Genomic DNA, 26,987 nt, shown 5'->3' with positions numbered 1-26,987 from the left:
GATACTGGAACAAAGACAGTGTCAGATCAATGGGTCAGAATAGAATATCCAATGATATACCCCCAAATATATAGTCAACTAATATTTGACAAAGGAGCCAAGAATTTGAAGTGGAGCAAAGACAGTCTCTTCAACAAATGGTGTTGGAAAAACTGGATAACCACATGTAAGAAACTAAAGATCCATATCTCACACCTTACACAATAATCAACTCAAAATGGATTAAAGAACTTGAAATCAGACCCCAATTTATAAAGTTCATTGAGGATAAAATAGGCAGAATGCCTCAAAAGTCTTTGATGATGGAAATACAAATCAAGACAATGATGAGGTACCATCTTACACTAGTGAGGATATCACACATCAAAAATAACAAGACCAATCTCTGTTGCCAGGGATGTGGTAAGAAAGGAACTCTCATTCACTGCTGGTGGGAATGTTGCCTGATACAACCCCTAGGGAAAACAATATGGAGGGTGCCGAGTAAACTCAGAATTGAGCTGCCATATGTCCCAGCAATCACACTCTTGGGTATCTATCACCAAGACAGAAGAACATTCATCACAAAGTATGTATGCACTCCACTATGTATCACAGCACTCAGGACAATAGCCAAAATTTGGAATCAACCTCGATGTCCAATAACAGATGAGTGGATTGTGAAGACATGGTACTTATACACAATGGAGTATTGTATAGCAGTAAAAAATGATACAATCATGGATTTTGCAGCTACATGGATGGATCTGGAAAATATTGTGTTAAATGAATTAAGTCAGAAGAATAAAGATAAATACAGAATGATAGTACTTATCTGAGGTATTTAGAATATATACCATATATACATATATACCATATATACATCTTCTTCATGAAAAAATAATGGTCTAAAAAAGGGTAGAAACTCCAAACATCGTAGGTGTCAGCATATAGCAAGAAGTGTTCAAATCAAGCAGAAGAGGGCAACACAAAGCCTCAACTAATAATTATACCATAAAGAAACTAGCAACAACAGAAATAGCAGTTTATAGTGAACTGGTAAGCAATCAACCTCTAACTACAAAAGCCTATAATAATATACTAATGTATTTATCCACAGAACCAGGTGCAGAATATGACTGGAAGCCAGGGACTCCCTCTGCAGTGATTACTAGCAATATGTTTTAATGCCTTAATTTTATCAGTCATAAAATAACCCTTCAGCTTCTTTGTCCACAGTGATTCTTGGAAACATAAGGTGGACACCCTCATTTTATGCCTCCATGCTCAATCATACTAGATACCATATACAGTGCTGATTATGACAACAATATCTTGATAACATACTCCAAATTACCCATTTGCTTTTGTTTTGTGTCTTCTATTAAGACTTAAAGCATATGATCATTCAGACCACTGAAACAGTCAAGGCACACCATAGACTTATGTTAGGTCCCACTCATGTAATATGTTACTGCAAATTACCATTTCCTTTTCTTTCTTTTCTATTTTTTCTCTTCCTGCTGCTTCTTTCCTTCTCTCCTTCCTTCTTCTTCATCAATTCAATCTATGTTAAATAAAGCCCACACTAGCAGTTTCTCCTTAGTACAGGAACCTCTATACGTAAGTTGTGGTGGACAATACTTCATAGGGTAGCCACCTCTCATAGACCTCACTACCATATTGTTTAGTACTCTAGACATGAAAACTATCCTTATCCTAAAATGCTCTAGCCACTACCTAACCCTGAAACCTTAGCAAAGCCCGCCCACGTCATTGATGAAGTGCCTAAAAATTGAGAAACCTTTCAACTCAGACACACCAGCCCAATTTATTTTTAACTTATTTTTACTGTATTTGCTTATCTTTCTTTTCTCTTCTCTCTTATCTTCCCTTTCTTATTTTCCCTTTTTTCTCTCCTAATCTATATCTTAGCTAATTATTATTCATTTCTTAACTCAAGTATTGCTTAAGACCTCAGACCCATCCTATGAGGTTTAGGCTGCCAAAAAAACTTAAGAATAGATCTCTAATGTCTGTCTATATGTGGACATGAGTTTGTATACAGTGGACTGCTCTCTGATTACCAAACCTAAATGGTGAACCATCCATGCCTATAGTGTATATAGCTCCACATTTTTTTGTTTTTGGGTCACACCCAGTGTCGCTCAGGGGTTACTCCTGACAATGTGCTCAGAAATCTCTCCTGGCTTGGAGGGCCATATGGGATGCCATGGGATCAAACAGCGGTCCATCCTAGGTTAGTGTGTGAAAGGCAAATGCCCTACCACTTGTTCCACCGCTATGGCCCCTATATAGCCCCTCTTATATATTATCCCTCCTTCCCCCTTCAGAAATCCTTCTACCCTCTCATACTCCAATCCTGATCCATTATCTCTCCTTATTTAACCCTCTTTACCCTCAGTTCTTAACCCATTATGTACCAAGACCTCTTGCCCCAATAAACCAACACCCATCTCCCATAGTGAAAGGACACCCTCACATTCTCACATCTCGTGCCCCAGCAAGAAACCACAACCAACACTCCTGATGACTCATGCTATGTGGCCCTTCTTCTCACACACCCCAATTGTGGACTGTTGTATGCCACCAGATTCAGCTCCAGAAGGACCTCCAGCTAAAGGACACTACCTGATCCCTTAATGCTGCAAATCATTTCTCAAACTCAACAAGACCACAGTGTGTGATAAAAGAGTGCTTTGGATTTCACCCTCACAAAAATGTTTCAAAAGACTAAATGAAGATGCCTATATTTCCTCTGTTTAATACATCTCTAATAATACCTCTTAGTGAATTTATTCCTAAATATAAAGGTAATCTCCTCCATCACTTATTTTCTTTAATTACTTTTTTCAAATTTATTTTTATTTATTTCTTCTATTATATATATATATTATTTAACATCACCTGTTTTGGTTCTGCTTGATATGAAAATCTAGAAGAAAAAGTCTTGCCTGGGATAAAAACTCAGGTCAAAACCAGGGCACAGAGATTGTGTAGCCTGTCATTCTTACACCCAAATATACCAGCAATAAAATATGGCACCAATCCCTTTTGCATAGGCACTCTAAAAAGGGGGAAATATTATGCACAAAACAAGCTCTTACCTACTAGGGATAAGAATCCATACATTTTATAATACAGGGGCGCCTCCCACCCTGAGCATGTCTCATGTGGACCCAATTTAGACTCCATGTGATAGGACAGCGAACATCCAACCCTGTCCCCAGATCCCAGATATAGAACTGACACAGTTCCCTGCAACAGCACCAAGAACCAAACTCCCCCCTGGAAAATTTCTAATACTGCTCTGACACCATCTTGCACCAGTTTTGATATGACATCCTGACAAAGAGGAAACAGCAACAACTTAATCTAAGAGCGAATTGCCCTATCTCATCACCTAAAGGTAAGATGAAATCAGAAGACATGTTGTCCTTTGCTCTGTGCAAAAACCAAGATTGCTAACCACAGGAGACTGACTTTGACAACCATGACTGGACAGAACTTATGGTGGGACCAATAAGAAAGATCCTAGCCTAGGGTTTGGCCTAGGATTTGTACAAAAACCAAGATCTCTAATTCCAGAGGTCTGACTTTGACAACTGTGACTGAGAAGAACTTCTGGAACCATAATGAGACTCCATCGTAGGCTTTGTTCGAGGATCTGAGCAAACCCAAGACCACTAATTATAGAAGACTGATTACAGCAACAGTGATGGAAAAGAACTTCTAGAAAAAGACTCTATCCTAACCTTTGTCTAATGACCTGTGCAAATACCATGATCTCTAGCTACAGAGGCCTGATTTTATCATCCACAACTAAGCAGAAAGTTTCCTCGCACCATAAAAAGAACTTGGGGTGTGAAAATGAGCATGTATGGAGTCTGTAGTTGTTCCCATGGCAGTGTGCTTCAAGGGCAGAAAAAGCCTGTATCCCTTAGGCCAAGTAAATTCCCTTTCTAATTTCCCAAATACTTACTGTGCCTATGCAAAAAAATGAACAAAACCTTGCCACACCAGCCTTCCTTCCTTTGACTTTTTTTTTGTGGTTTTTGGGTCACACCCAGCAGTGCTCAGGGGTTATTCCTGGCTCCAGGCTCAGAAATTGCTCCTGGTAGGCACGGGGGACCATATGGGACACCGGGATTCGAACCGATGATCTCCTGCATAAAAGGCAAACGCCTTACCTCCATGCTATCTCTCTGGCCCCCTTTTTTCTTTTTCTGCTTTTTTATTTATTTTTTCTTTTTCTTTTTCTTTTTTTTCCTTTTTTTTCTTTTTCTTCTTTTTTCTATTTTTTCTTTTTCTTTTCTTCTTCATTTTTTTTCTTCTTTTTATTTCCTTTATTTTCTTTCATTCTCTTGGTTACTATATAATGGTGGTTGTTTTTATAGCTGGGTGCTTTTTTGTAGTTGCTGGGGTTTTTTTGTTTTATTTTGTTTTTCTTCTTTTGTTTTTTTTTTTTTTTGTGTGTGTGTGGTTTTTGGGTCACACCCGGCAGTGCTCAGGGGTTATTTCTGGCTCCATGCTCAGAAATTGCTCCTGGCAGGCACGGGGGACCATATGGGACGCCGGGATTTGAACCGATGACCTCCTGCATGAAAGGCAAACGCCTTACCTCCATGCTATCTCTCCGGCCCCTGTTTTTCTTCTTTTTCCCCTTTCTTCTTTTAAATTAATATTTATAACCTCTAGATGGAATCCTTCCAGTTTTTTTTTTCCAACAGAACCACAAAACTTGAATCTTCTTGTTCTGCCTCATGAATTGAGGTTTCGGGAAAATGAGGGTGCCAGGACCAGAGTTGTATGAACATTGAGTGGAAATAACAAATGATCAGACTTAAACACCAAATTCAATGTCAACAACAACAGAATGGATACCCAATCTACAACAAGCTATACACAGAGGGGATACAATAGTAGTCCGGGGGGAGAAAATGAGGGAGATATGGGATGCATGCTTGGAACAGGGGTGGAGTGAATACAAACCTGGTGGTGGGAATGGCCCTGATTCATTGTCACTATGTACCATAAATATTACTGTGAAAGATTCGTAATTCACTTTGGTCACAATAAAATTATTTTTAAAATTAAATTAAATTAAACTACGCTTGAAATTGAGCTTCCATTTGACCAAGAATACTATTCTTGAGAGTCCACTAATACAATGCAGAAAAGGTTCTGCACTCCTATGGTCATTGCAGCACTATTTATAATAGCAAGAATCTGGAAACAACCCAAGTGCCTGAGAAGAGGGACGTGCATAAATACAATATATACATACATATATATATACACACATATATATATATATATCTACACATGAAATACTATGCAGTACTTAGGAAGAATGAAGTCATGAAATTTGCTTATACATGGATAGATATGCAGAGAATCCTATTGACTATAAGGTGTCAAGGGGAAATGTACAGACTAAAATGATCACACTCATATGAAGATATAAAAAAGACCACGGTATAAGAGAACACCCAAAGACAATAGAACTTATGCATGGGAAATGCAATTAAGACAGAGAAGAAAGCATTCTGACAATAACAGTTTGGAAATGATCTGTCTGGACAAGAACTGAGAATTGAAAGGATTTAAAGTGATGTGTATCACTTTAGAAACAGTATTGCAAACCACAGAGCCTTTAAAAATGGGAAACAAGATAGAGACAAAGAAGAAAGGTATCTAGCATAGAGGCAGGATGGGGTGGGATGGGGTAGGGATAAGGCCATGAGAAGATAAGTGGGGAAATTGGTGGGGGCAAATGAACACTGGTGAAGGCATGGGTGTTGGAACACTGTATGACTGAAACTCAGCAATGAACTACTTTTTAACTCTATCTCATGGCTATTTACTAAAAAGAGATAAAACTATATTTAGGGTCACATAATTTATATTGACAATTAAGGATTTTTTTCTAATTTTTATTATAACATCATAATTTACAAAGTTTTTCATAATACAGTTTCAAGCATTAAATGTTCAAATGCCAATCCCACCACCTGTTTGAGTTTCCCTTCCCCAGTGTCCATAATTTCCCACCCACCACCAGAGCCTGCCTTACAAACAAATTTACGTCATATTGCTTCTTCCAACACCAAGACAAAGAGGAATACCAAAACCCAGTCAGCAAAGGTCAATTTGAAATAACTGCTGTATCTCTCCATAGTGTTACTAAAATCAGTATCTAAGGATTTGCTGGGCTTTGTTGCTAGTTAAGCATTGTGTGTCACTGTTTAGGCTCACTAAGCTTGATAGATTTCCATGTTCTTTCCCATCATATTTTCTGTGATACTACTAGGTTGACACTACTAAAAGATAGTCAGATGTCCAGGACTTGTAGACCTGAAACAAATTTCATGGCTTGGCAGTTTGATAAGGTTGAGTTGTGGAGCTGGGCCATTTCTGTAAGAGAATGTAGGGGTTGGCTTTCAGCTGCTGTAGCTCATGCAGAAAGGGGAATGTGCTCCTACCCTTTCTGAGACTGCAAAAGGGGAAAAGCTTTGACAAGACCTAGAAGTACAGATGGACATTTTTTATTTTGGAGCTTGGTAGAAGGCACAAACTTTTTCTGACAGGAAGATGGTGGTAGCTGTGGGCCTACACTTATGGTTTTGATACATAAAGTTACCTCACCTCCACCTCAAATGTCCAAGACCCTTGATCAGATGACCTCCTCATTTCAACTCCCATTTCTGGAAATCAGGGCCAAGTGTCAGAGGACACCTTCCTTTCCCTAGGCTTGTTTTTCTCTACCCCACAAATGAGTGAGAGCATTCCCTATTTGTTCTCTTCTAACTTAGTTCATGCAACATAAGACATCCAGTTCCATCTAACTACAATATTTCCCCCTTTTTATTTATTCACTTTTGGGGAGAGTTTTTGGTCACATCCTCCAATGCTCATGATTTACTATTGTCTATGTATTCAGGGATCACTTCTGGTGGTCTTGGAGAACCAAATGGGGGTGCCAGGGGTCATGTACATACATATGCCACTTATCTGCTGGTGAATATTTGGATTATTTCCATGCCTGACAATTGAACTTAGCACAGCAGTGCATTTTTTCAAAGGAAGTTATTTGGTTTGGGGGAGAATAAATGTAAGCAAATGGACCCAGGGAAATCCTTGATCTTCTGGGTTTTTGTGGGCTCAATGACACTTCTATTCCTTTCTTTTTTTTTTTTTTTCTGTACTTTTTTTTTTATAATTTTTTTTTATTTAAACACCTTGATTACATACATGATTGTGTTTGGGTTTCAGTCATAAAAGGAACACCACCCATCACCAGTGCAACATTCCCATCACCCAAGTCCCAAATCTCCCTCCTCCCCCCCCAACCCCCGCCTGTACCCTAAACAGGCTCTACATTTCCCTCATACATTCTCAATATTAGGACAGTTCAAAATGTAGTTATTTCTCTAACTAAACTCATCACTCTTTGTGGTGAGCTTCCTGAGGTGAGCTGGAACTTCCAGCTCTTTTCTCTTTCGTGTCTGAAAATTATTATTACAAGGGTGTCTTTCATTTTTCTTAAAACCCATAGATGAGTGAGACCATTCTGCGTTTTTCTCTCTCTCTCTGACTTATTTCACTCAGCATAATAGATTCCATGTACATCCATGTATAGGAAAATTTCATGACTTCATCTCTCCTGACAGCTGCATAATATTCCATTGTGTATATGTACCACAGTTTCTTTAGCCATTCGTCTGTTGAAGGGCATCTTGGTTGTTTCCAGAGTCTTGCTATGGTAAATAGAGCTGCAATGAATATAGGTGTAAGGAAGGGGTTTTTGTATTGTATTTTTGTGTTCCTAGGGTATATTCCTAGGAGTGGTATAGCTGGATCGTATGGGAGCTCGATTTCCAGTTTTTGGAGGAATCTCCATATCGCTTTCCATAAAGGTTGAACTAGACAGCATTCCCACCAGCAGTGGATAAGAGTTCCTTTCTCTCCACATCCCCGCCAACACTGTTTATTCTCATTCTTTGTGATGTGTGCCATTCTCTGGGGTGTGAGGTGGTATCTCATCGTTGTTTTGATTTGCATCTCCCTGATGATTAGTGATGTGGAACATTTTTTCATGTGTCTTTTGGCCATGCGTATTTCTTCTTTGTCAAAGTGTCTGTTCATTTCTTCTCCCCATTTTTTGATGGGGTTAGATGTTTTTTTCTTGTAAAGTTCTGTCAGTGCCTTGTATATTTTGGAGATTAGCCCCTTATCTGATGGGTATTGGGTGAATAGTTTCTCCCACTCAGTGGGTGGCTCTTGTATCCTGGGCACTATTTCCTTTGAGGTGCAGAAGCTTCTCAGCTTAATATATTCCCATCTGTTAATCTCTGCTTTCACTTGCTTGGAGAGTGCAGTTTCCTCCTTGAAGATGCCTGTAATGTCCTGTAGTGTTTTGCCTATGTGCTGTTCTATGTATCTTATGGTTTTGGGGCTGATATCGAGGTCTTTAATCCATTTGGATTTTACCTTTGTACATGATGTTAGCTGGGGGTCTAAGTTTAATTTATTGCAAGTGGCTATCCAATTGTGCCAACACCACTTGTTGAAGAGGCTTTCCCTGCTCCATTTAGGATTTCCTGCTCCTTTATCAAAAATTAGATGGTTGTATCTCTGGGGAACATTTTCTGAGTATTCAAGCCTATTCCACTGATCTGAGGACCTATCCTTATTCCAATACCATGCTGTTTTGATAACTGTTGCTTTGTAGTACAGTTTAAAGTTGGGAAAAGTAATTCCTCCCATATTCTTTTTCCCAATGATTGCTTTAGCTATTCGAGGGTGTTTATTGTTCCAAATGAATTTCAAAAGTGTCTGATCCACTTCTTTGAAGAATGTCATGGGTATCTTTAGAGGGATGGCATTAAATCTGTATAATGCCTTGGGGAGTATTGACATTTTGATGATGTTAATCCTGCCAATCCATGAGCAGGGTATGTGTTTCCATTTCCGTGTGCCCTCTCTTATTTCTTGGAGCAGAGTTTTATAGTTTTCTTTGTATAGGTCCTTCACATATTTAGTCAAGTTGATTCCCAGATATTTGAGTTTGTGTGGTACTATTGTGAATGGGGTTGTTTTCTTAATGTCCATTTCATCCTTATTACTATTGGTATATAGAAAGGCCATTGATTTTTGTGTGTTAATTTTGTAGCCTGCCACCTTGCTATATGAGTCTATTGTTTCTAGAAGCTTTTTGATAGAGTCTTTAGGGTTTTCTAAGTAGAGTATCATGTCATCTGCAAACAGTGAGAGCTTGACTTCTTCCTTTCCTATCTGGATTCCCTTGATATCCTTTTCTTGCCTAATCGCTATAGCAAGTACTTCCAGTGCTATGTTGAATAGGAGTGGTGAGAGAGGACAGCCTTGTCTTGTGCCAGAATTTAGAGGGAAGGCTTTCAGTTTTTCTCCATTGAGGATAATATTTGCCACTGGCTTGTGGTAGATGGCCTTCACTATATTGAGAAAGGTTCCCTCCATTCCCATCTTGCTGAGAGTTTTGATCAAGAATGGGTGTTGGACCTTATCAAATGCTTTCTCTGCATCTATTGATATGATCATGTGGTTTTTATTTTTCTTGTTATTGATGTTGTGTATTATGTTGATAGATTTACGGATGTTAAACCAGCCTTGCATTCCTGGGATGAAACCTACTTGATCGTAGTGGATGATCTTCTTAACGAGGCATTGAATCCTATTTGCCAGGATTTTGTTGAGGATCTTTGCATCTGCATTCATCAGTGATATTGGTCTGTAATTTTCTTTTTTGGTAGCGTCTCTGTCTGGTTTAGGTATCAAGGTGATGTTGGCTTCATAAAAGCTATTTGGAAGTGTTTCTGTTTGTTCAATTTCATGAAAGAGTCTTGCCAAGATTGGCAGTAGTTCCTCTTGGAAAGTTTGATAGAATTCATTAGTGAATCCATCTGGACCTGGGCTTTTGTTTTTCGGCAGACATTTGATTACTGTTTTAATTTCATCAATGGTGATGGGGGTGTTTAGATATGCTACATCCTCTTCCTTCAACCGTGGAAGATTATAAGAGTCCAAGAATTTATCCATTTCTTCCAGGTTCTCATTTTTAGTGGCGTAGAGTTTTTCAAAGTAGTTTCTGATTACCCTTTGAATCTCTGTCATATCAGTAGTGATCTCTCCTTTTTCATTCCTGATACGAGTTATCAAGTTTCTCTCTCTCTCTTTCTTTGTTAGGTTTGCCAGTGGTCTATCAATCTTGTTTATTTTTTCAAAGAACCAACTTCTGCTTTCGTTGATCTTTCGGATTGTTTTTTGAGTTTCCACTTCGTTGATTTCTGCTCTCAGCTTTTTTATTTCCTTCTGTCTTCCTATTCTTGGGTCCTTTTGTTGAGCATTTTCTAGTTCTATTAGCTGTGTCATTAAGCTACTCAGGTAAGCTCCTTCTTCCTTCCTGATGTGTGCTTGCAAAGCTATAAATTTTCCTCTCAGTACTGCTTTTGCTGTGTCCCATAAGTTCTGAGAGTTTGTGTCTTTATTGTCATTTGTTTCCAGGAACCTTTTTATTTCCTCCTTGATTTCATCTCGGACCCACTGGTTATTGAGCATGAGGCTGTTTAACTTCCAGGTGTTAAAGTGTTTCTTCTGAGTCCCTTTGGAGTTCACAAATAATTTCAGAGCCTTGTGGTCAGCGAAGGTAGTCTGCAAAATTTCTATCCTCTTGATCTTATGGAGGTATGTTTTATGTGCCAGCATGTAGTCTATCCTGGAGAATGTCCCATGTACATTGGAGAAGAATGTGTATCCAGGTTTCTGGGGATGGAGTGTCCTATATATATCCACTAGGCCTCTTTCTTCCATTTCTCTCCTCAGGTCTAGTATATTCTTGTTGGGTTTCAGTCTGGTTGACCTGTCCAGTGTTGACAAAGCCGTGTTAAGGTCCCCCACAATTATTGTGTTGTTGTTGATATTATTTTTCAGATTTGTCAACAGTTGTATTAAATATTTTGCTGGCCCCTCATTCGGTGCATATATGTTTAGGAGAGTGAATTCTTCCTGCTCTACGTACCCCTTGATTAATATAAAATGTCCGTCTTTGTCCCTTACCACCTTCCTGAGTATAAAGTTTGCATTATCTGATATTAGTATGGCCACTCCAGCTTTTTTATGGGTGTTGTTTGCTTGGATAACTTTTCTCCAGCCTTTTATTTTGAGTCTATGTTTGTTCTGACTAATCAGGTGCGTTTCTTGTAGGCAGCAGAAGGTTGGATTGAGTTTTTTGATCCATTTAGCCACTCTGTGTCTCTTAACTGGTGCATTTAGTCCATTGACGTTGAGAGAAAGAATTGTCCTGGGATTTAACGCCATCTTTATTTCAAAATTTGGTGTGTCTTTTGGGTAGTCTTGTCTTAGATTAGGTCTTTCAGTTTTTCTCTTAAGACTGGTTTTGTGTCTGTGAAGTTTCTGAGCTGTTTTTTGTCTGTGAAACCATGTATTCTTCCATCAAACCGGAAAGTGAGTTTTGCTGGGTATAGTATTCTGGGTGAAGCATTCATTTCATTCAGTCTTGTCACAATATCCCACCACTGCTTTCTGGCATTGAGTGTTTCTGGTGACAGGTCTGCTGTAAATCTCAGGGAAGCTTGCTTGAACATGATTTCCCCTTTTGATCTTGCTGTTTTCAGAATTCTGTCTCTATCTGTGGGATTTGTCATTGTGACTAGGATGTGTCTTGGGGTGGTTTTTCTGGGGTCTCTTTTGGTTGGTACTCTTCGGGCATGCAGGATTTGATCACATATATTCTTTAGCTCTGGGAGTTTCTCTTTAATGATGTTCTTGACCATTGATTCTTCCTGGAAATTTTCTTCCTGGGTCTCTGGGACTCCAATGATTCTTAAGTTGTTTCTGTTGATCTTATCATAGACTTCTATTTTCATCTGTTCCCATTCTTTGACTAATTTTTCCATTGTCTGCTCATTTGCTTTAAGTTTTTTGTCCAATCTCTCCTGCTGTATGGAATTGTTATGTATCTCATCTTCCACAGCACCAAGTCTATTCTCAGCTTCTGATACCCTGTCCCAGAGCTTATCCATTTTGTCATTCACTTCGTTTACTGACTTTTTCAGTCCTGTTAGTTGACATGTTATTTCAGTTTGGAGTTTTGTCATTTCTGCCTTCATATTTTCTTGGTTCTTATTAGTGTTCTGTTCAACTCGATCCATGGTTTCTTGGAGTCTGTTGAGCACCTTCCATATTGCTAGTCTAAAGTCCTTATCTGAGAGGTTGATTAGTTGTTCAGTCATTAACTGGTCCTCAGAATTGTCATCTTCATTCTCTATGTCTGATGCTGGCCTGCGTTGTTTCCCCATTGTCACACTTGTATTGTGGGTTTTTCTACGTGTTGTAGTGGTATTCATTGTCTATATGATGTAGGCAGCACACTCCTCTGGCTCCTCCCTTTCTGGATGGGCTGACTTGCCTCTAAGGGAGGGGAGTTCTCCGTGGATGAAGCCTCACACTGGGTCAAATCTTAGGCCCGAGCATGCAACAGAGAAGACAGTCCAGAGAGAAATGTTTGCTTCTGTGATATAGCGCCGTTCTTAGTGTGATTTTTTCCTTCTTGTTGCAATGGAGTTCTTTCCTTAGAAAGAGTGCACGGCCGCGTAGCGAAGCGGAGCGGCCGTGCTCCTCTGAGCCTCTTTTTGCCCCACTCGCAAGAGTTTCACGCAAGAGGACAGTAGACAGACATAGACAGGTCACACTCACAGTCTTTCACAGCTGAGCCCCACTGGGCCGGTGTACTTTCGCGGATTTTCCCCGCCTGGTGTCACACACAGGGAGCCAGCTTTTGCAAAGGTTAGCCGGTTTTTATGCTCTGAAGTCCCTCCCTGAAAATGGCGTCTGGGCGAGCGAGGTTTCTGGAGGCTCTTTTTGCCCCACTCGCAAGAGTTTCACGCAAGAGGACAGTAGACAGACATAGACAGGTCACACTCACAGTCTTTCACAGCTGAGCCCCACTGGGCCGGTGTACTTTCGCGGATTTTCCCCGCCTTGTGTCACACACAGGGAGCCAGCTTTTGCAAAGGTTAGCCGGTTTTTATGCTCTGAAGTCCCTCCCTGAAAATGGCGTCTGGGCGAGCGAGGTTTCTGGAGGCTCTTTTTGCCCCACTCGCAAGAGTTTCACGCAAGAGGACAGTAGACAGACATAGACAGGTCACACTCACAGTCTTTCACAGCTGAGCCCCACTGGGCCGGTGTACTTTCGCGGATTTTCCCCGCCTGGTGTCACACACAGGGAGCCAGCTTTTGCAAAGGTTAGCCGGTTTTTTCACTTCTATTCCTTTCTATGTACATCACAGTCTAAGCTTCACCTTGCTTATGATTATGAGATGACATGAAATCTTCTGTTCCAGTCAGTGATTATCTTTCAGAATCCCCTTCACCACTGACCCATAAACTTATTATGACTGACAGAGAAACACAGGGCCATTCATAGAAGGGCTCAAACCTTCTCAGCTAGTATGCCTTTTCCATCTGGGAAATTCGTGTGGATATAAAGGTATATGAAATATGCATCCAAGGCAAGCATTGACTTATAACAAATCAGAAACAAATTTATTGCGAAACAAAGATTTTTTCACTACTCCCACAATCACTAATGTAACCCCACATGGGGTTATGACCCACAATATAATAAGCTCAGGTTTAGAGGTCCCACAACTGTTTCATTCATATTTGTTTTTTTTATTTAAACACTGTGGTTACAAGGTTGTTCATGATATAGGTTTTTTTTTTTTACAGATAAAGCTGTTCATGATTGAGTTACAATCATACAATGTCAAATAACCTTCACCAGTACACATTTCCTGCCACCAATGTCCCCAATTTCCTTCTCACCCTCCTTGATGCCCTCTCACCTCACACCCACCCATGTTTGGTTCTCATCCACACTTCCTAGCTCACAATTCCCTTCAGGGTTTCTGGAGTGAATATTGTGCTTCAGAAGTCTCTTCCATGGCTGGGGGTCATGGGGATAACTGGGGGTTTGGGTTCGAGGTTGTGTGGGGAAGCTGCCCACACTACATGAGCAGTGGCATATCTCTGCCTTGTTCTCCTTCATCATCTACCTCTCTGGAGCCTGCCTCCTCTGCATTTACTTTTTGAAAACATAACTTCCTGATGAGAAATGTGCACTGGTGAAGGTATGGATAGTGAAACACTGCATGACTGGAATTCAATTAGGAAGAATGTTGTTACTCTATATCACAATGATTCCATTTTAATATTTTATTAATTAAAAATAAAACAAATTAAAACAGCAGAAATTAAATGTATGTAAAGAAATGTTTTAAAGAAACAAGAAAAATATCAAAACTGAATATTAATCCTATAAAGACTATTCTTAAGTGCTTTATACGTTACCACTGATTAAGCATAAAAACATTACAAATAATGTTGGTAGGGGTCTGAATAGATTTCCTTTTTGTTTGTTTTTCAAGCTATAACCAGTGTTACTTAGGGCTTATTCCTGGCTCAACATTAATGGATAATTCCTGGCAGTTCTCAGGGGTGCCAGGAATAAAATACAGGTTGGCTGTATTAAAGGCTAGTGCCCTAACTACTGTAGTATGACTATAGCCCCTGACTATAAAATATGCATAACAAAATTTCTCAATTCAATAAATAATAAATAATGCTTTAAGGCAAAAAGCGAACACTGGAAAATTGAAGGCCAAAGACACTACATTAAAAATAAAAAATAGGGCCCGGAGAGATAGCACAGCGGCGTTTGCCTTGCAAGCAGCTGATCCAGGACCAAAGGTGGTTGATTCGAATCCCGGTGTCCCATATGGTCCCCCGTGCCTGCCAGGAGCTATTTCTGAGCATACAGCCAGGAGTAACCCCTGAGCACCGCCGGGTGTGGCCCAAAAAACAAAACAAAACAAAAATAACTGGAAGGCTCAAGTCTGATTAGATCCAACACAAAAGTATGGAAGATACTACACTAAAGAAGAATATTATTATAAATATACATCAAATTTATTTAAATAACTTTTATCATATACTTTTAAGAATAAAGAATAAAGCAGAGCAACAACTATTAATTCATCGTAATAGTATGGTTAGAGTTTCTAAGAATAAACTATATGGAAATTGGAATTTCAATAAACTACATGTAGAAATGTTCTTGTTTTAATAAATAAATATATAAAATATATATAATTTGACATAACGATAAATGCAAATAATTTTTTGTTTCCTACTGAAACTTGTGTTTACATAATTTCCCTATAAAACCTTTAAGGAGGTTAGTACAAATATGTAAACAGACAACCATTTGGTAAAAAATACCTATAGCATTATTTTAAAAATTAATATTTCGGGCCGGAGAGAGAGCATGGAGGTAAGGTGTTTGCCTTTCATGCAGAAGGACGATGGTTCGAATCCCGGCATTCTATATGGTCACCTGTGCCTGCCAGGGGGCGATTTCTGAGCATAAAGCCAGGAGTAACCCCTTAGTGCTGCTAGGTGTGCCCCAAAACCCCCCGAAAAATTAACATTTCTGGGGCTGGAGTGGTGGCACAGGATGTAAGGCATCTACATTGCACACAAACTGCAGTTTGATCCCCCAGTGTCCCATATGGTCCTCCAATCCAGGGGTGATTTCTGAGCGTATAGCCAGGAGTAATCTCTGAGCATCACCAGTGTGGCCCAAAAACAAATAAATAATAAATAAATAAACATTTCTACTAAGAACCAAAGAATGAAATAGAGAAAAAGGTCCCCTTCTACAAAACCATAATTATACTTCCTTTAGTAATAATGCTGAAGCTAGAGTGAAGTACAAGAGGGATCTTGCCTTGCCTATTGCCTTGCGTGTGGCCTTGGTGCATCACATGTTCCCCTGTGACTCTCCAGGAGTGATGCCTGAGCACCTTCAGGGCTGACCCAATAAACAAAAAAAAATTGCATGGGGCTCTAACCCTCTGGAGATGCCTGTGTTTTCACTTGAACTCATATCCCTCTTTCCCTCCTCTCACATTTCTCTAAGTAAATTTCTTTAAATTAAAATTACTTTGCGAGCCAGAATGTTTGCAGTCAACCTGGGTTCAATTCTTAGCATCCCATATGGTCCCCCAGGTTCACTGCCAAGAGTTATTTCTGAGCGCAGGGCTAAGAGTAAACACTGAGTGCCTCCAGGTATGGCCCAAAAGCTAAAAAAAAAGTTTTTGCTACAAGGGAAGAGAAGGGAAGTCAAGTGAGAGGGGCAGGCGAGTGGGAGGCAAAGGAAAGATAAAGGGTTAGGGGAGGGGGAAAGCAAGAGAAGAGAAAGAAAAGAGGAGAGGGAGGGGGAGAGAGAGAGAGAAGAGGGGTGAGGAGAGGTAGGAGAGCGGAAGGGAGGAGATAGAAGAGGAGGGTAGATGCTTTAAAAGTATCTGGTCCAGATCTAGGTAAATAGTTTAAAGGACTGGAGCACACAGCTTTGCATACAGAAGCCCTGAGTTCAAAGTGCATAATCTCATGCTTCCAGGAGTGACCACCAACAATGAGCAGAGAAGTTGCTCCTTGAACACTTTTGGGAACGTTCTAAAACGAAATCAAAATCTGGACCAAAGGTGTAGGGATGAGGTTCAGGAACAAAACACATGCTTTCTATGTATAAGGCATTGGTTTCATTTCTTGACACCACAATACAATGCATATAGACAGATCAATTAAGAAATAAGTATCTAACCAAAAAAATAAAAAACAGGCGCCAGAGCGATAGCACAGCGGTAGGGAGTTTGCCTTGCATGCAGCTGACCCAGGACAGAACCTGGGTTCGATCCCCGGTGTCCCATATGGTCCCCCAAGCTAGGAGCAATTTTTGAGAGCATAGCCAGGAGTAACCCCTGAGCATCACCAGGTGTGGCCCAAAACAAAATAAAACAAACAAACAAAACAGAAATAAGTATCTGGGACTAGAAAGATAGTAAATACAGGATTAAGTGGCTTGGCTTGAACACCGACAACCTAGGTTCAATCCTGGACATTATATATGGTCCTCTTTAATGCCTCCAGGAGTGATTCCTGAGAACAAAGGAGACAGCCCTGAGCACTGCCAGCTGTGACCCCAGAAAACAAAAATACATTTAAAAATAAAAGTATATCAAACCATAAAACTTCTCAAAACTGTAAGCATTTTTAGACCAAATTTCATTTTGAATGATCTATTTTTGGTTTACTATGAGCTCAGGAAGGAATAAGTCAATAATTTGTAATTCACACGTATATTACTCACCCACATTTGGAGGTTTCACATAATTTACAGGTAGTTCTGGAGGTCTGCCTCTATGGAGAGCTGCAAAAGCAGACCCATTCCATAATGTACTCTTACAGTCTACACAAAAAGATTCAATAGTTAGTCAAGAAATAAAATATTTAAGTGTAGCTCTATTTAAAGACAGTTTTTTCTCAATTTCATTTCTTGAAATACATTTAAGGTAATAGTTATAATAGTCAAAACATGGAATCCAACATGTGTGTATCAACATAAGTGAAAAAAGAAATTGTACCACTATACACAATGGACTATTACTCTGTCATTAGAAAAAGTGAAATTGTGCCTTTTAGGAAAAAAATGGATGGAAACTAAAGTGATTATGTTAAGTGGAATAAGGAAGGAACTCAAAGTCCAGATGGCCATGCTCATAGGCAGAATATAAATAACTAAAGCAAACAAACTGGCAAAAGAATAAAATTCTTACACATGGTGAAAATTATGGTAGCTATCAAAAAGAAAGAGAGTAGGAAGAATAAGTAGTGGGCTTTTCTTTGTGACGGGTGCAGTGAGGTGCATAAACACATAGGGAGGTGTTATGCTATATCCCTGAAACTCTTCAATATTATAAAATATAAAAATAATTTTAAAGACAAAATTAAAATATAATGCCCTACAAAATTCTTAAAAACGTAAGATATAACATGCACATATCTTTTTTAAGCATGCCATAAACTAAATCATGACTAATAAACACCATGACTAATAAATACCTTAATATCATCAAGATATTTTATTTCTGTGCTGATCTAGAACTGAAGCTTTTATTATGCATACATTTGAATCTCATGTAAAGATGACATGGATTAATAAGGTTTTAAGTTACATTGGTCCTTCTTGATTGGCTTATGCAAATCTATTCATATGAAGCCCTATAAGCAAGGAAATGACAACAGCACAAGTATGCTAGGTAAAAGTCAAGACATATTTATACTTGGTGCATGCTCATGTTATGGCGTACCTACCAGATGTGCCATAAAATATAACAATAACACATATGAAATAATTGATTTCTCAAGTAATGATTTTTCTCTAATGTTCATGTCAAAAATTTTTAGTAAATGTGAAATATTTCAAAAGATTTAACATTGAAATAGAAATATTAGACTACTCGCCTAAAAGATTACAAATGGAAGATTTTCTTTAAATTATAAAATAAGATATTTAAAAGTAGTTATCATTTATATCTCTGTAAATTAGCATTTTAAAATATTATGTTAATAAAACAAATCATAGAAATGCATAGCAGTTGCAATAACTGGAGTTTATTTGTTATACCACATAAATTTAACACATACATTTATACTTTCATGTCAACCAATACTTTATATTTTGGACAAATACAACTTGTATATGAAAACTTTAAGAAAAATCTATAAAAAGACTGAAAAACAGAGCAGAGAAACTATTATTAAACAGTTAGTGTTAATGGTTAAGACTTTTTCACTTAAATATATTAAATTCTAAAAACTTTTACAGGAAGATAGTACAAAGGCCTTGTATGTATCATTTTCCAAGTTATATCCCTCATTCTACTTGTTCCCTAAGCATGCATGGTATAGCTCTGGTGGACCTAATAGCTACTGGACCAGAACAACACCATGTTGCCCGATTAGCACTGAGCTAACAAGCCCCCACATTTCCAAAGCACAGTCAGAAATGTCCTCTGGGCTTCCTTTTATGGAAGACATTCCCTCAAAATTATACACATAGTTTTCACTCATCTTTTATAAAATATATAGTATAATTAGGATATTAAGCTCATAAGATTAAGATCATTGCAATGTAGTTATATATATTAAGCATTTTACTGAACAAATTATAGCAGTAGTCTTCACCTCTCTATCCCAAAAGATTAAAGAGGTTTTTATTCCTTTTATTTAAACACCATGATTACAAAGTTGTTCATTATTGGATTTCAGTCTTATAATGTACACCTCCCTACCCATGAATATTTCCACCACAGATGTCCCCAGTTTCCCTCCCAGCCTCTCCCCTGCCAGGTGCCTCTAGGGCAGGCATTCTCTCTCCTCTCTCCCTCTCTCTCATCTCCTCTCTCTTCTCCCTCTCCTCTCTCTCCCCTCTACTCTCCTCTACTCTCCTCTCTCCCTCCTCTCTTCTTCTCTTCTCATTCTTCTCTCCGCTCTTCTCTCTCTTCTCTTTCCTCTCTCCCCTCTCCCTCTCTCCTCAATCTCCTCTCTCTCTTTTCTTCTCTCTGCTCTCTCCCCTCTCTCCCCTTCCTCTCTTCACTCTCCTCTCTTCTTTCTGTCCTCTCTCCTCCTCTCTTTTCTCCTCTCTCCCCCTCACCTATCTCCTCTCCCCTCACTCCCCCTCTCTTCTCTCTCCCCCCTCACCTCTCTCCTCTCTTCTCTCTCTCTCTTTCTCTGTCCCCTATTCTTTCTTTGTATGGTACTCACTGTTCTGCAGAAAATAGTTTTGGTTCTTTTTTGTCTTTGGGTCACACCTGGAAGCACTCAGGGGTTCCTCCTGGCTCTAAGCTCGGAAATCGCTCCTGGCAGGCTCGGGGGATCATATGGGATGCCGGGATTCGAACCACCGTCCTTCTACATGCAAGACAAATGCCCTATCTCCATGCTATCTCTCCGGCCCCAGTTTTTGGGTTTTAAGTTTACTTTCATACTAAAAATAAAAATTAACTTAGTAACAAAAATTCTAGAAGAAAATTAATATTTAGGAATTTATAAGAATATTTACTTAATATAAAGACAAGATGCTCTCCAGTCCTTCAAAAGAATGAAAATCTTACCTTTGGCATCCCGTAACAGAGACTGCCGACCAACACCCAATAATGTCTGCACCCCAGGAACACTCTGAGGTATCTCCTTATCTAGCAAGGGACCAATTCGCTCACAAATTTTAAGGAGGTAGTCTGGAGGAATATGTGAGTTGGCTGCCACCTGAAAGGCATAAATAAAACAGGAAAAGAAATATCTTATAAATATCATCCTAATCCATTACCAAACTCCTCCATCATAAAGCAAACTATAATTTTAAAATATGCAATCAGGAACACAGGATTTTAAATATTTGATGCTTCTATGGGGCCAGAGTGACAGCACAACGGTAGGCCGTTTACAGTGCACGCAGCTAAACCAGGATGAACCTGGGTTCGATCCCCAGCGTCCGATATGGTCCCCCAAGCCAGGAGCGATTTCTGAGCACATAGCCAGGAGTAATCCCTGAGCGCACCAGATGTGGTAAAAAAATAAAAATAAAAAACAAAATATTTGATGCCTCTATCAAATTTAATAAATTATAAAATTATTAAATTAGATTTAATAATTTTATAAACTGAAGTTATATTATTTAAATCTGTATTATATTTTATATAGTATATACTATAATTATTATAATATTTTATTATATATTTAGTTATATTATTAAATTAATTAATAAAATTAAACTTAATTTACATGGTAACATTTAAATAACAGCACTCTTACTTTACATGCCTTGAATTATACTATTTGCTAATCTGTTAATCTTATTGAAATAAGTTTTATTTTTGTTTCTTTGTTTTGTTTTGTTTTTTTGTGGGGGACACCCTGGCAGCACTCAGGGGTTACTCCTGGCTATGCAATCAGAAATCATTCCTGACTTGGAGGACCATATGGGATGCCAGGGATTAAACCACATCTGTCCTGGGTCAGCCACTTGCAAGGCAAATGCCCTACCTCTGTAACCACTTTGGCCCTGAAATAAGTTTTTTAAAAAATAGAAAAGTGGGCCAGAGCAGTGGCGCAAGCAGTAGAGATTTTGCCTTCCATGCGCTAAACTAGGACGGACCATCCCATATGGTCCCCCAATCCCTGAGTGTCACCAGGTGTGGTCCAAAAAGCAAAAAAAAGTGACCATGCCTAAAATCAAACTACTCAGATGATAAGTAAATACTACCAAATGAGATTTATTTATAATGAGCACTAATTCAACAATAATGCAAACAAAAGTTATTAAATACATCAAAATTTCACCAATGTTTCTTTAAGATTTACAAGATTGTATCATATAAGAAACATTTATTTCTAAAAAATATATATCTAAGGGATTGAAGTGATAGTGCAGCAGTAGGACATTTGCCTTTCATGCAGCTAACCCAGGACAGACCTGGGTTCAATCCCCAGTGTCCCATATGGTTCCCCAAACCAGGAGCGATTTCTGAGTGCATAACCAGGAGTAACCCCTGAGCGTCATCGGGTGTTGCCTAAAAACCAAAAACAAAACAAAACAAAAAAAAATATCTGACTTCCAAAAGAGAATCAATGATTAATTTCATAAATATCATGCTCTAAAAAACTAAAGTAAATGATAGAAAACCTCACTGTAGCATCAACTAATTTTTAAAAACAAAAGTAAAATTCTGAAGATGGCTAACATACCTTGATAGGGATACAATAAGTAAAAAAAATTGGGGGGGTCGGGGGGTTGTGTCACACCCGGCAGCGCTCAGGGATTACTCCTGGCTCTATGCTCAGAAATCGCCCCTGGCAGGCACAGGGGACCATATGGGATGCCGGAATTCGAACCACCATCCTTCTGCAGGAAAGGCAAACGCCTTACTTCCATGCTATCTCTCTGGCCCCAAGTAAAAATGTTTTATTGTATATATGTATACTTTATAATATATATATATGCCATCACACAGAGCACAATCAATGTAGTACTACCAGATCAAGAATAAAAAGAAAAATGATGAAATTTCAAATTGTCTTTAATGAACACCATGAGCAAAGAAATTATGTATGTTTTGTTCTATGTTATATTCCCAATACATAGAAAAAGTATCTGGCATAAAGCAGTACTCAATAAATATTTGTTCAATGAATAAATAAAAATCAAAATATCAATAAAGCAGTAGCATGAATTCACAGAGTGAGTCTTGATCCTCATATTAGATTAATTTTGTAATTTCTTAGACAACACAGCCCAAAAATCTACAATCTATCATGTTCTCAGATTTCTGGGAATATGGAATATATTATTTTATTACTTCCTGCTAATTACCTTTTGTAAATTCTCTCAAAAAACTACCAAAGTAATCTGTGCCAGGATATTTACCATAATGATCATGAAGAATGTCAACTTAAAATGAATATATTAGCATCTACAATGTGCACTTTCTGGGTTAGGGCAAAGAAAGAAGCAAATTCTATTATTTCTGCACCTCTAATTTTGTTTCCCAAGTGAAAAGCTACCTTTCAATATAACAAATAGGTAATATTACAGTCAATACAGTTAAAAATAAATCTAAAAATACATCCTGTGATCTGTAAATATTGATATCCTAAGGTCCTAGCTTGTAACTATAAATTCTCTCCAGACTAAAACATATTCTATATGCAAATAAAAATTTAGTTTGTATCCCCCAAAAATTAATTTCAAAAATAGAAGACTAAAATCGGTGTACACTAACTTCAAGTTAAGCTCTTTTCCCCCTTATCTTTTCACTTGGATAAACTGAGCTTCAATGTAAGCCATTAATTTCCATCAAGTACTTTTTTTATAGAATGGTAGTTTTTACTGGCATTTTAATTTTTATCAACTTTCTTTTATTCATTTCAATAACTTTTCAAATATTTCCTTGATACAAAATTAACTAACTCACCTAACTTAGAAATTGCAATATATTTTGCAATATGCAATCTAGAAAATGAGAGTTCTTTAAAATCAATTTTGAAGGACCCTAATAAAAATCTGTCATAATGATAACTTTAAATGGCATATGAAATAGTATTTTATTTATGCTTGGAAAGGGGAAATTTTATCAGTTATTCAGTAATATTCAAAACACAAAATAGTAAATTATGATTACTAACACCATACTAAGTATATAAAATAGTATCTAAAATTATCTAAATTATCTAAAGTATCTAAAATTCAGGAGCTGGAGAGATAGCACAGCAGTAGGGCATTTGGCTTGCACTCAATTGACCCAGGACCGATGGTAGTTCAATTCCAGGCATCCCATATGGTCCCCTGAGCCTGCCAGGGGTGATTTCTGAACCAGAGCTAGAAGGAACTCCTGAGCATCACCAGGTATGTCCCAAAAATAAATTAATTAATTGACCCCATTCAAATAGTTTGTTTCTCTAAAATAATTTTTATCACAAATGATATAGAGTAACAGAGTCTATCAACACAGTGGCAATAAAAATACACACTAGCTCTTATGAGAACATGCTTCAAACATTAATAGGCTTCCAAATTATATTGACACAGTTCTTATAATTTCTTCTAAATCAAATATTAGCAATTATGACATAGTTAAAATTTACTTTAATTCCTCTGTTTTGATAAAGTTGGAATTTTTATAACTACACAGTTCTGAATTCAGTCCTCAGGCTATTGCCTTAGGCCACTGTTATTCTCTTACATTCTCATGTATTTTTCATCCCTTATGTTCTTTCTATATTTCATGAGAAAACTTTCCCTCTCCTTCTGACTAATATCATTCAGTATAATACCTTTAAGCTCTATCTGTGCAGTGGCAAATTGCATGGTTCCATCATCTAGAGCTAAGTAATATTAAGTTGTGAATACATTCCATTTCTTTAGTAAATCAGTTGTTATTGGACTCGGGTTGTTTCCAAATTTTGGTGGTAAATAATGTAATAAATATACAAATGAGTGCAAATGTCTTTTTGAAATTGTGTTTGGGCCCTTGGGTTAGATGACAAAAAGTAGAGTTGTTGGATTGATGGAAGTTCAAATTTTATCTTTTCAAAGAAGAGCTCATATTATTTTCCAAAGAGGTTGGATAAGTCAATATTTCCACCAACAGTGGATGAGGCTTCCTTTTCTCACACATCTACTCTGGTACTGATTGCTTTGGTTCTTTATGATATGTGCCAATATCACTAATGTGAGGTAGTATCTCATTGATATATTCCCTGATAAGTCATAAAGAGCATTTTTTTCACATAAAGAGTGATCCTGTTATATATAAGAACAATTATCATATGTAATTACCTTTTCTAGTACTTAAGAATGCGATATTAGAATTATATATAGTAATAATACAGTCTATGACATTCTATGGTCACTAAAGTTAAGTCACTCCTTCCAGTTAAAATTCAAGTATTCTAGGAGTCAGAGCAATAGTACAGCAGATAAGACGCCTTGCATGTGTCTGACCTGGTTTCGATCATGGGCATCACGTTAAGGTCCCCAGAACCTGCCAGGAATGGTTTCTTTTTTATTTTTATTTTTTTAGGTTTTTTGTTTTTGGGCCACCCCCGGTGATGCACAGGGGTTACGCCTGGCTACGTGTCTAGAAATCGCTGCTGGCTTGGGGGACCATATGGAATGCTGGGGATCGAGTCAGGTCTGTCCTAGGTCAGCTGTGTGCAAGGCAAATGCCCCACCGTTGCGCTATCGCTCTGGCCCCGTGCCAGGAGTGATTTTCTTAGCACAGAACCAGGAATAATCCCTGTGCGCCATGGGGTGTGGTCCAAAAACAAAACAAACAAAAAAAAGAATAAAGCAAATATTATAATCTCAATAACTTAACCACATTTTTCTCTCTGGGATAAATAGCCAACAAACACTTTGAAATCTGCAGAATAAAAGCCTTCTCGGAAAACAAAATTGAGGAGTGTAATATAAACTTATTTATTCTGGAAAACAGCACCAAGGAGTTCTAGAATCATGGAATTGGCATGACTCTTATACTTAATCTAATTGCTCATTTACAAAAAAGGAGAAACAGATCCAAAATGTGAAGTCCAATTTTACAATGAATGGATAAGAATTTGAGTGATGGCTGCCTACTGTTTTTGTTACTTATTGTTGAAGGAGTTGAAAAATTAGAGGTAATTTATAGGTCCTAAGAGTAAGAACAGGGCTTATACATGGTCTATTCCACTTTGATCCCCAGCATAGCCTATGGTCCCCCGGGCACCAGAAGAAGCGATTCCTGAGCACACAGCTGGGATTAAGTACCACAGGGTGTAGTCCCAAATTTTCCCTCACAAAAAGAAATTAAAAATATAGTCTTGGGGCCGGGCGGTGGCGCTGGAGGTAAGGTGCCTGCCTTGCCTGCGCTAGCCTAGGACGGACCGCGGTTCGATCCCCCGGCGTCCCATATGGTCCCCCAAGAAGCCAGGAGCAACTTCTGAGCGCATAGCCAGGAGTAACCCCTGAGCGTCACAGGGTGTGGCCCAAAAACAAATATATATATATATATATATATATATATATATATATATATATATATATATATAGTCTTGAATAAATTGAAAAAAATGCACAAATGAAAGGCATATATTATTCATCTGTTTTTCTGGCTTTGCTCAGAGATTATTCCTGACTGTGTACACAGGGATCACTCCTAGTGGTACTTGTGGAATGACGTGGTGGTAGAAATTGAATCCAGCATGGCAACATGCAAGGCAAGTTCCTTAACCCACTTTACTACCTCTCCTGTCTCAAACACACTATAAGTCTTGATAGGAAGATTGACATAAAGAGCAAATTTAATTAATATTCAGTTTAATAAATGAATATGATAAACTATTAAATTTAATTATGATATAATTCAGTACCATATGACAACTGAGAAAATCAGAGTTCACTAAAAAGATCCTTCATATAAAACAGGGGACAAAATGTTAATATAGGGCAGTGCTTCTCAAATAGTTCCATAAAGGCGGGCGCGTTTGACCTCCGCAAACACTGTCATAACAAGCTAAGCCCCGTGTTTATGTCTCTGTATGTCTCTGGAGCTGAAAGTTGCTGTGTCCTGCTTCAAACCCCGCTTCGAAAAGCAATGCATTGCAAAACGTGCTCATTGTAGCCATTAATCCAGACATCACCTCTGATGAAAAAACCAGCTCAAATTATTTTAATTATTTTTGTTTTGCAGGTTAAAGGTTTTTTTTTAAATAAAGATACTATTTACAGTAGCACAGGGGGGGCTCAAAAATGTTTTCTTCTTCCTAGAGGGGCATGACAGAAAATAATTGAGAAGCACTGGTATAGGGAGTAAAGGACTTGTCTTCCACGGAGCAGACCATGGTTCAATGCCAGCACTACAGAGTGAATCCCCTGAGCATTACCAGCAGTGATCCTTAAGCAAAGTCAAGACTAAGGCCTAAGCAATGTTATTAATGTGCCCTACCCTCACAAGAAAAAATACAGCTTGTTACAGCATACAATGTAGACTTTGGGGGTTTTATTGCAGTAGCAGGATTGAATTTGAGAGCCACACATTTGACAACTGAGTCACAATCTAGGCAGCTAAAAAATAAAAAGTATTCATTCCCGGGGCCCGGAGAGATAGCACAGCAGTGTTTGCCTTGCAAGCAGTCGATCCAGGACCAAAGGTGGTTGGTTCGAATCCCGGTGTCCCATATGGTCCCCTGTGCTTGCCAGGAGCTATTTCTGAGCAGACAGCCAGGAGTAACCCCTGAGCACCGCCAGGTGTGGCCCAAAAACCAAAAAAAAAAAAAAAGTATTCATTCTCAGTGGGCCAGGACAGAGCTATATTGAAGTAAATGGCAATAACATTTTTACTTTGACATTTAGAAGAAACAATATCACAGAATCAGGGGCCCAAAAATGTCTCGAGAGTTTAAGGCATAAGGCCTGACAAACACAATGTCATGAATTTAAATTCAAATGTCATTATATGTGCTGAGGTTATTAGGATAGTCCCTCT

The 26,987-nt window shown here is 38.4% G+C and overlaps 1 protein-coding gene across 1 annotated transcript in view; it reads right to left on the bottom strand.

Annotated features, from left to right (window-relative positions):
- Window positions 1-26,987, bottom strand: part of BRWD3 (bromodomain and WD repeat domain containing 3) — a 182,680-nt gene that overhangs the window by 143,489 nt on the left and 12,204 nt on the right. Inside the window, exons 5-6 of the mRNA XM_049766589.1 lie at window positions 20,079-20,229; window positions 17,273-17,371 (exon numbers count right to left, since the gene is read on the bottom strand). Of these exons, the coding sequence (XP_049622546.1) occupies window positions 17,273-17,371; window positions 20,079-20,229 (250 nt within the window). The remainder of the gene's footprint in view (window positions 1-17,272; window positions 17,372-20,078; window positions 20,230-26,987) is intronic.

The sequence above is a fragment of the Suncus etruscus genome, chromosome X, assembly GCF_024139225.1.
Source record: "Suncus etruscus isolate mSunEtr1 chromosome X, mSunEtr1.pri.cur, whole genome shotgun sequence".
In the NCBI taxonomy this organism is placed as follows: Eukaryota; Metazoa; Chordata; class Mammalia; order Eulipotyphla; family Soricidae; genus Suncus; species Suncus etruscus.
This window is presented reverse-complemented; position numbering and strand designations above follow the sequence as displayed.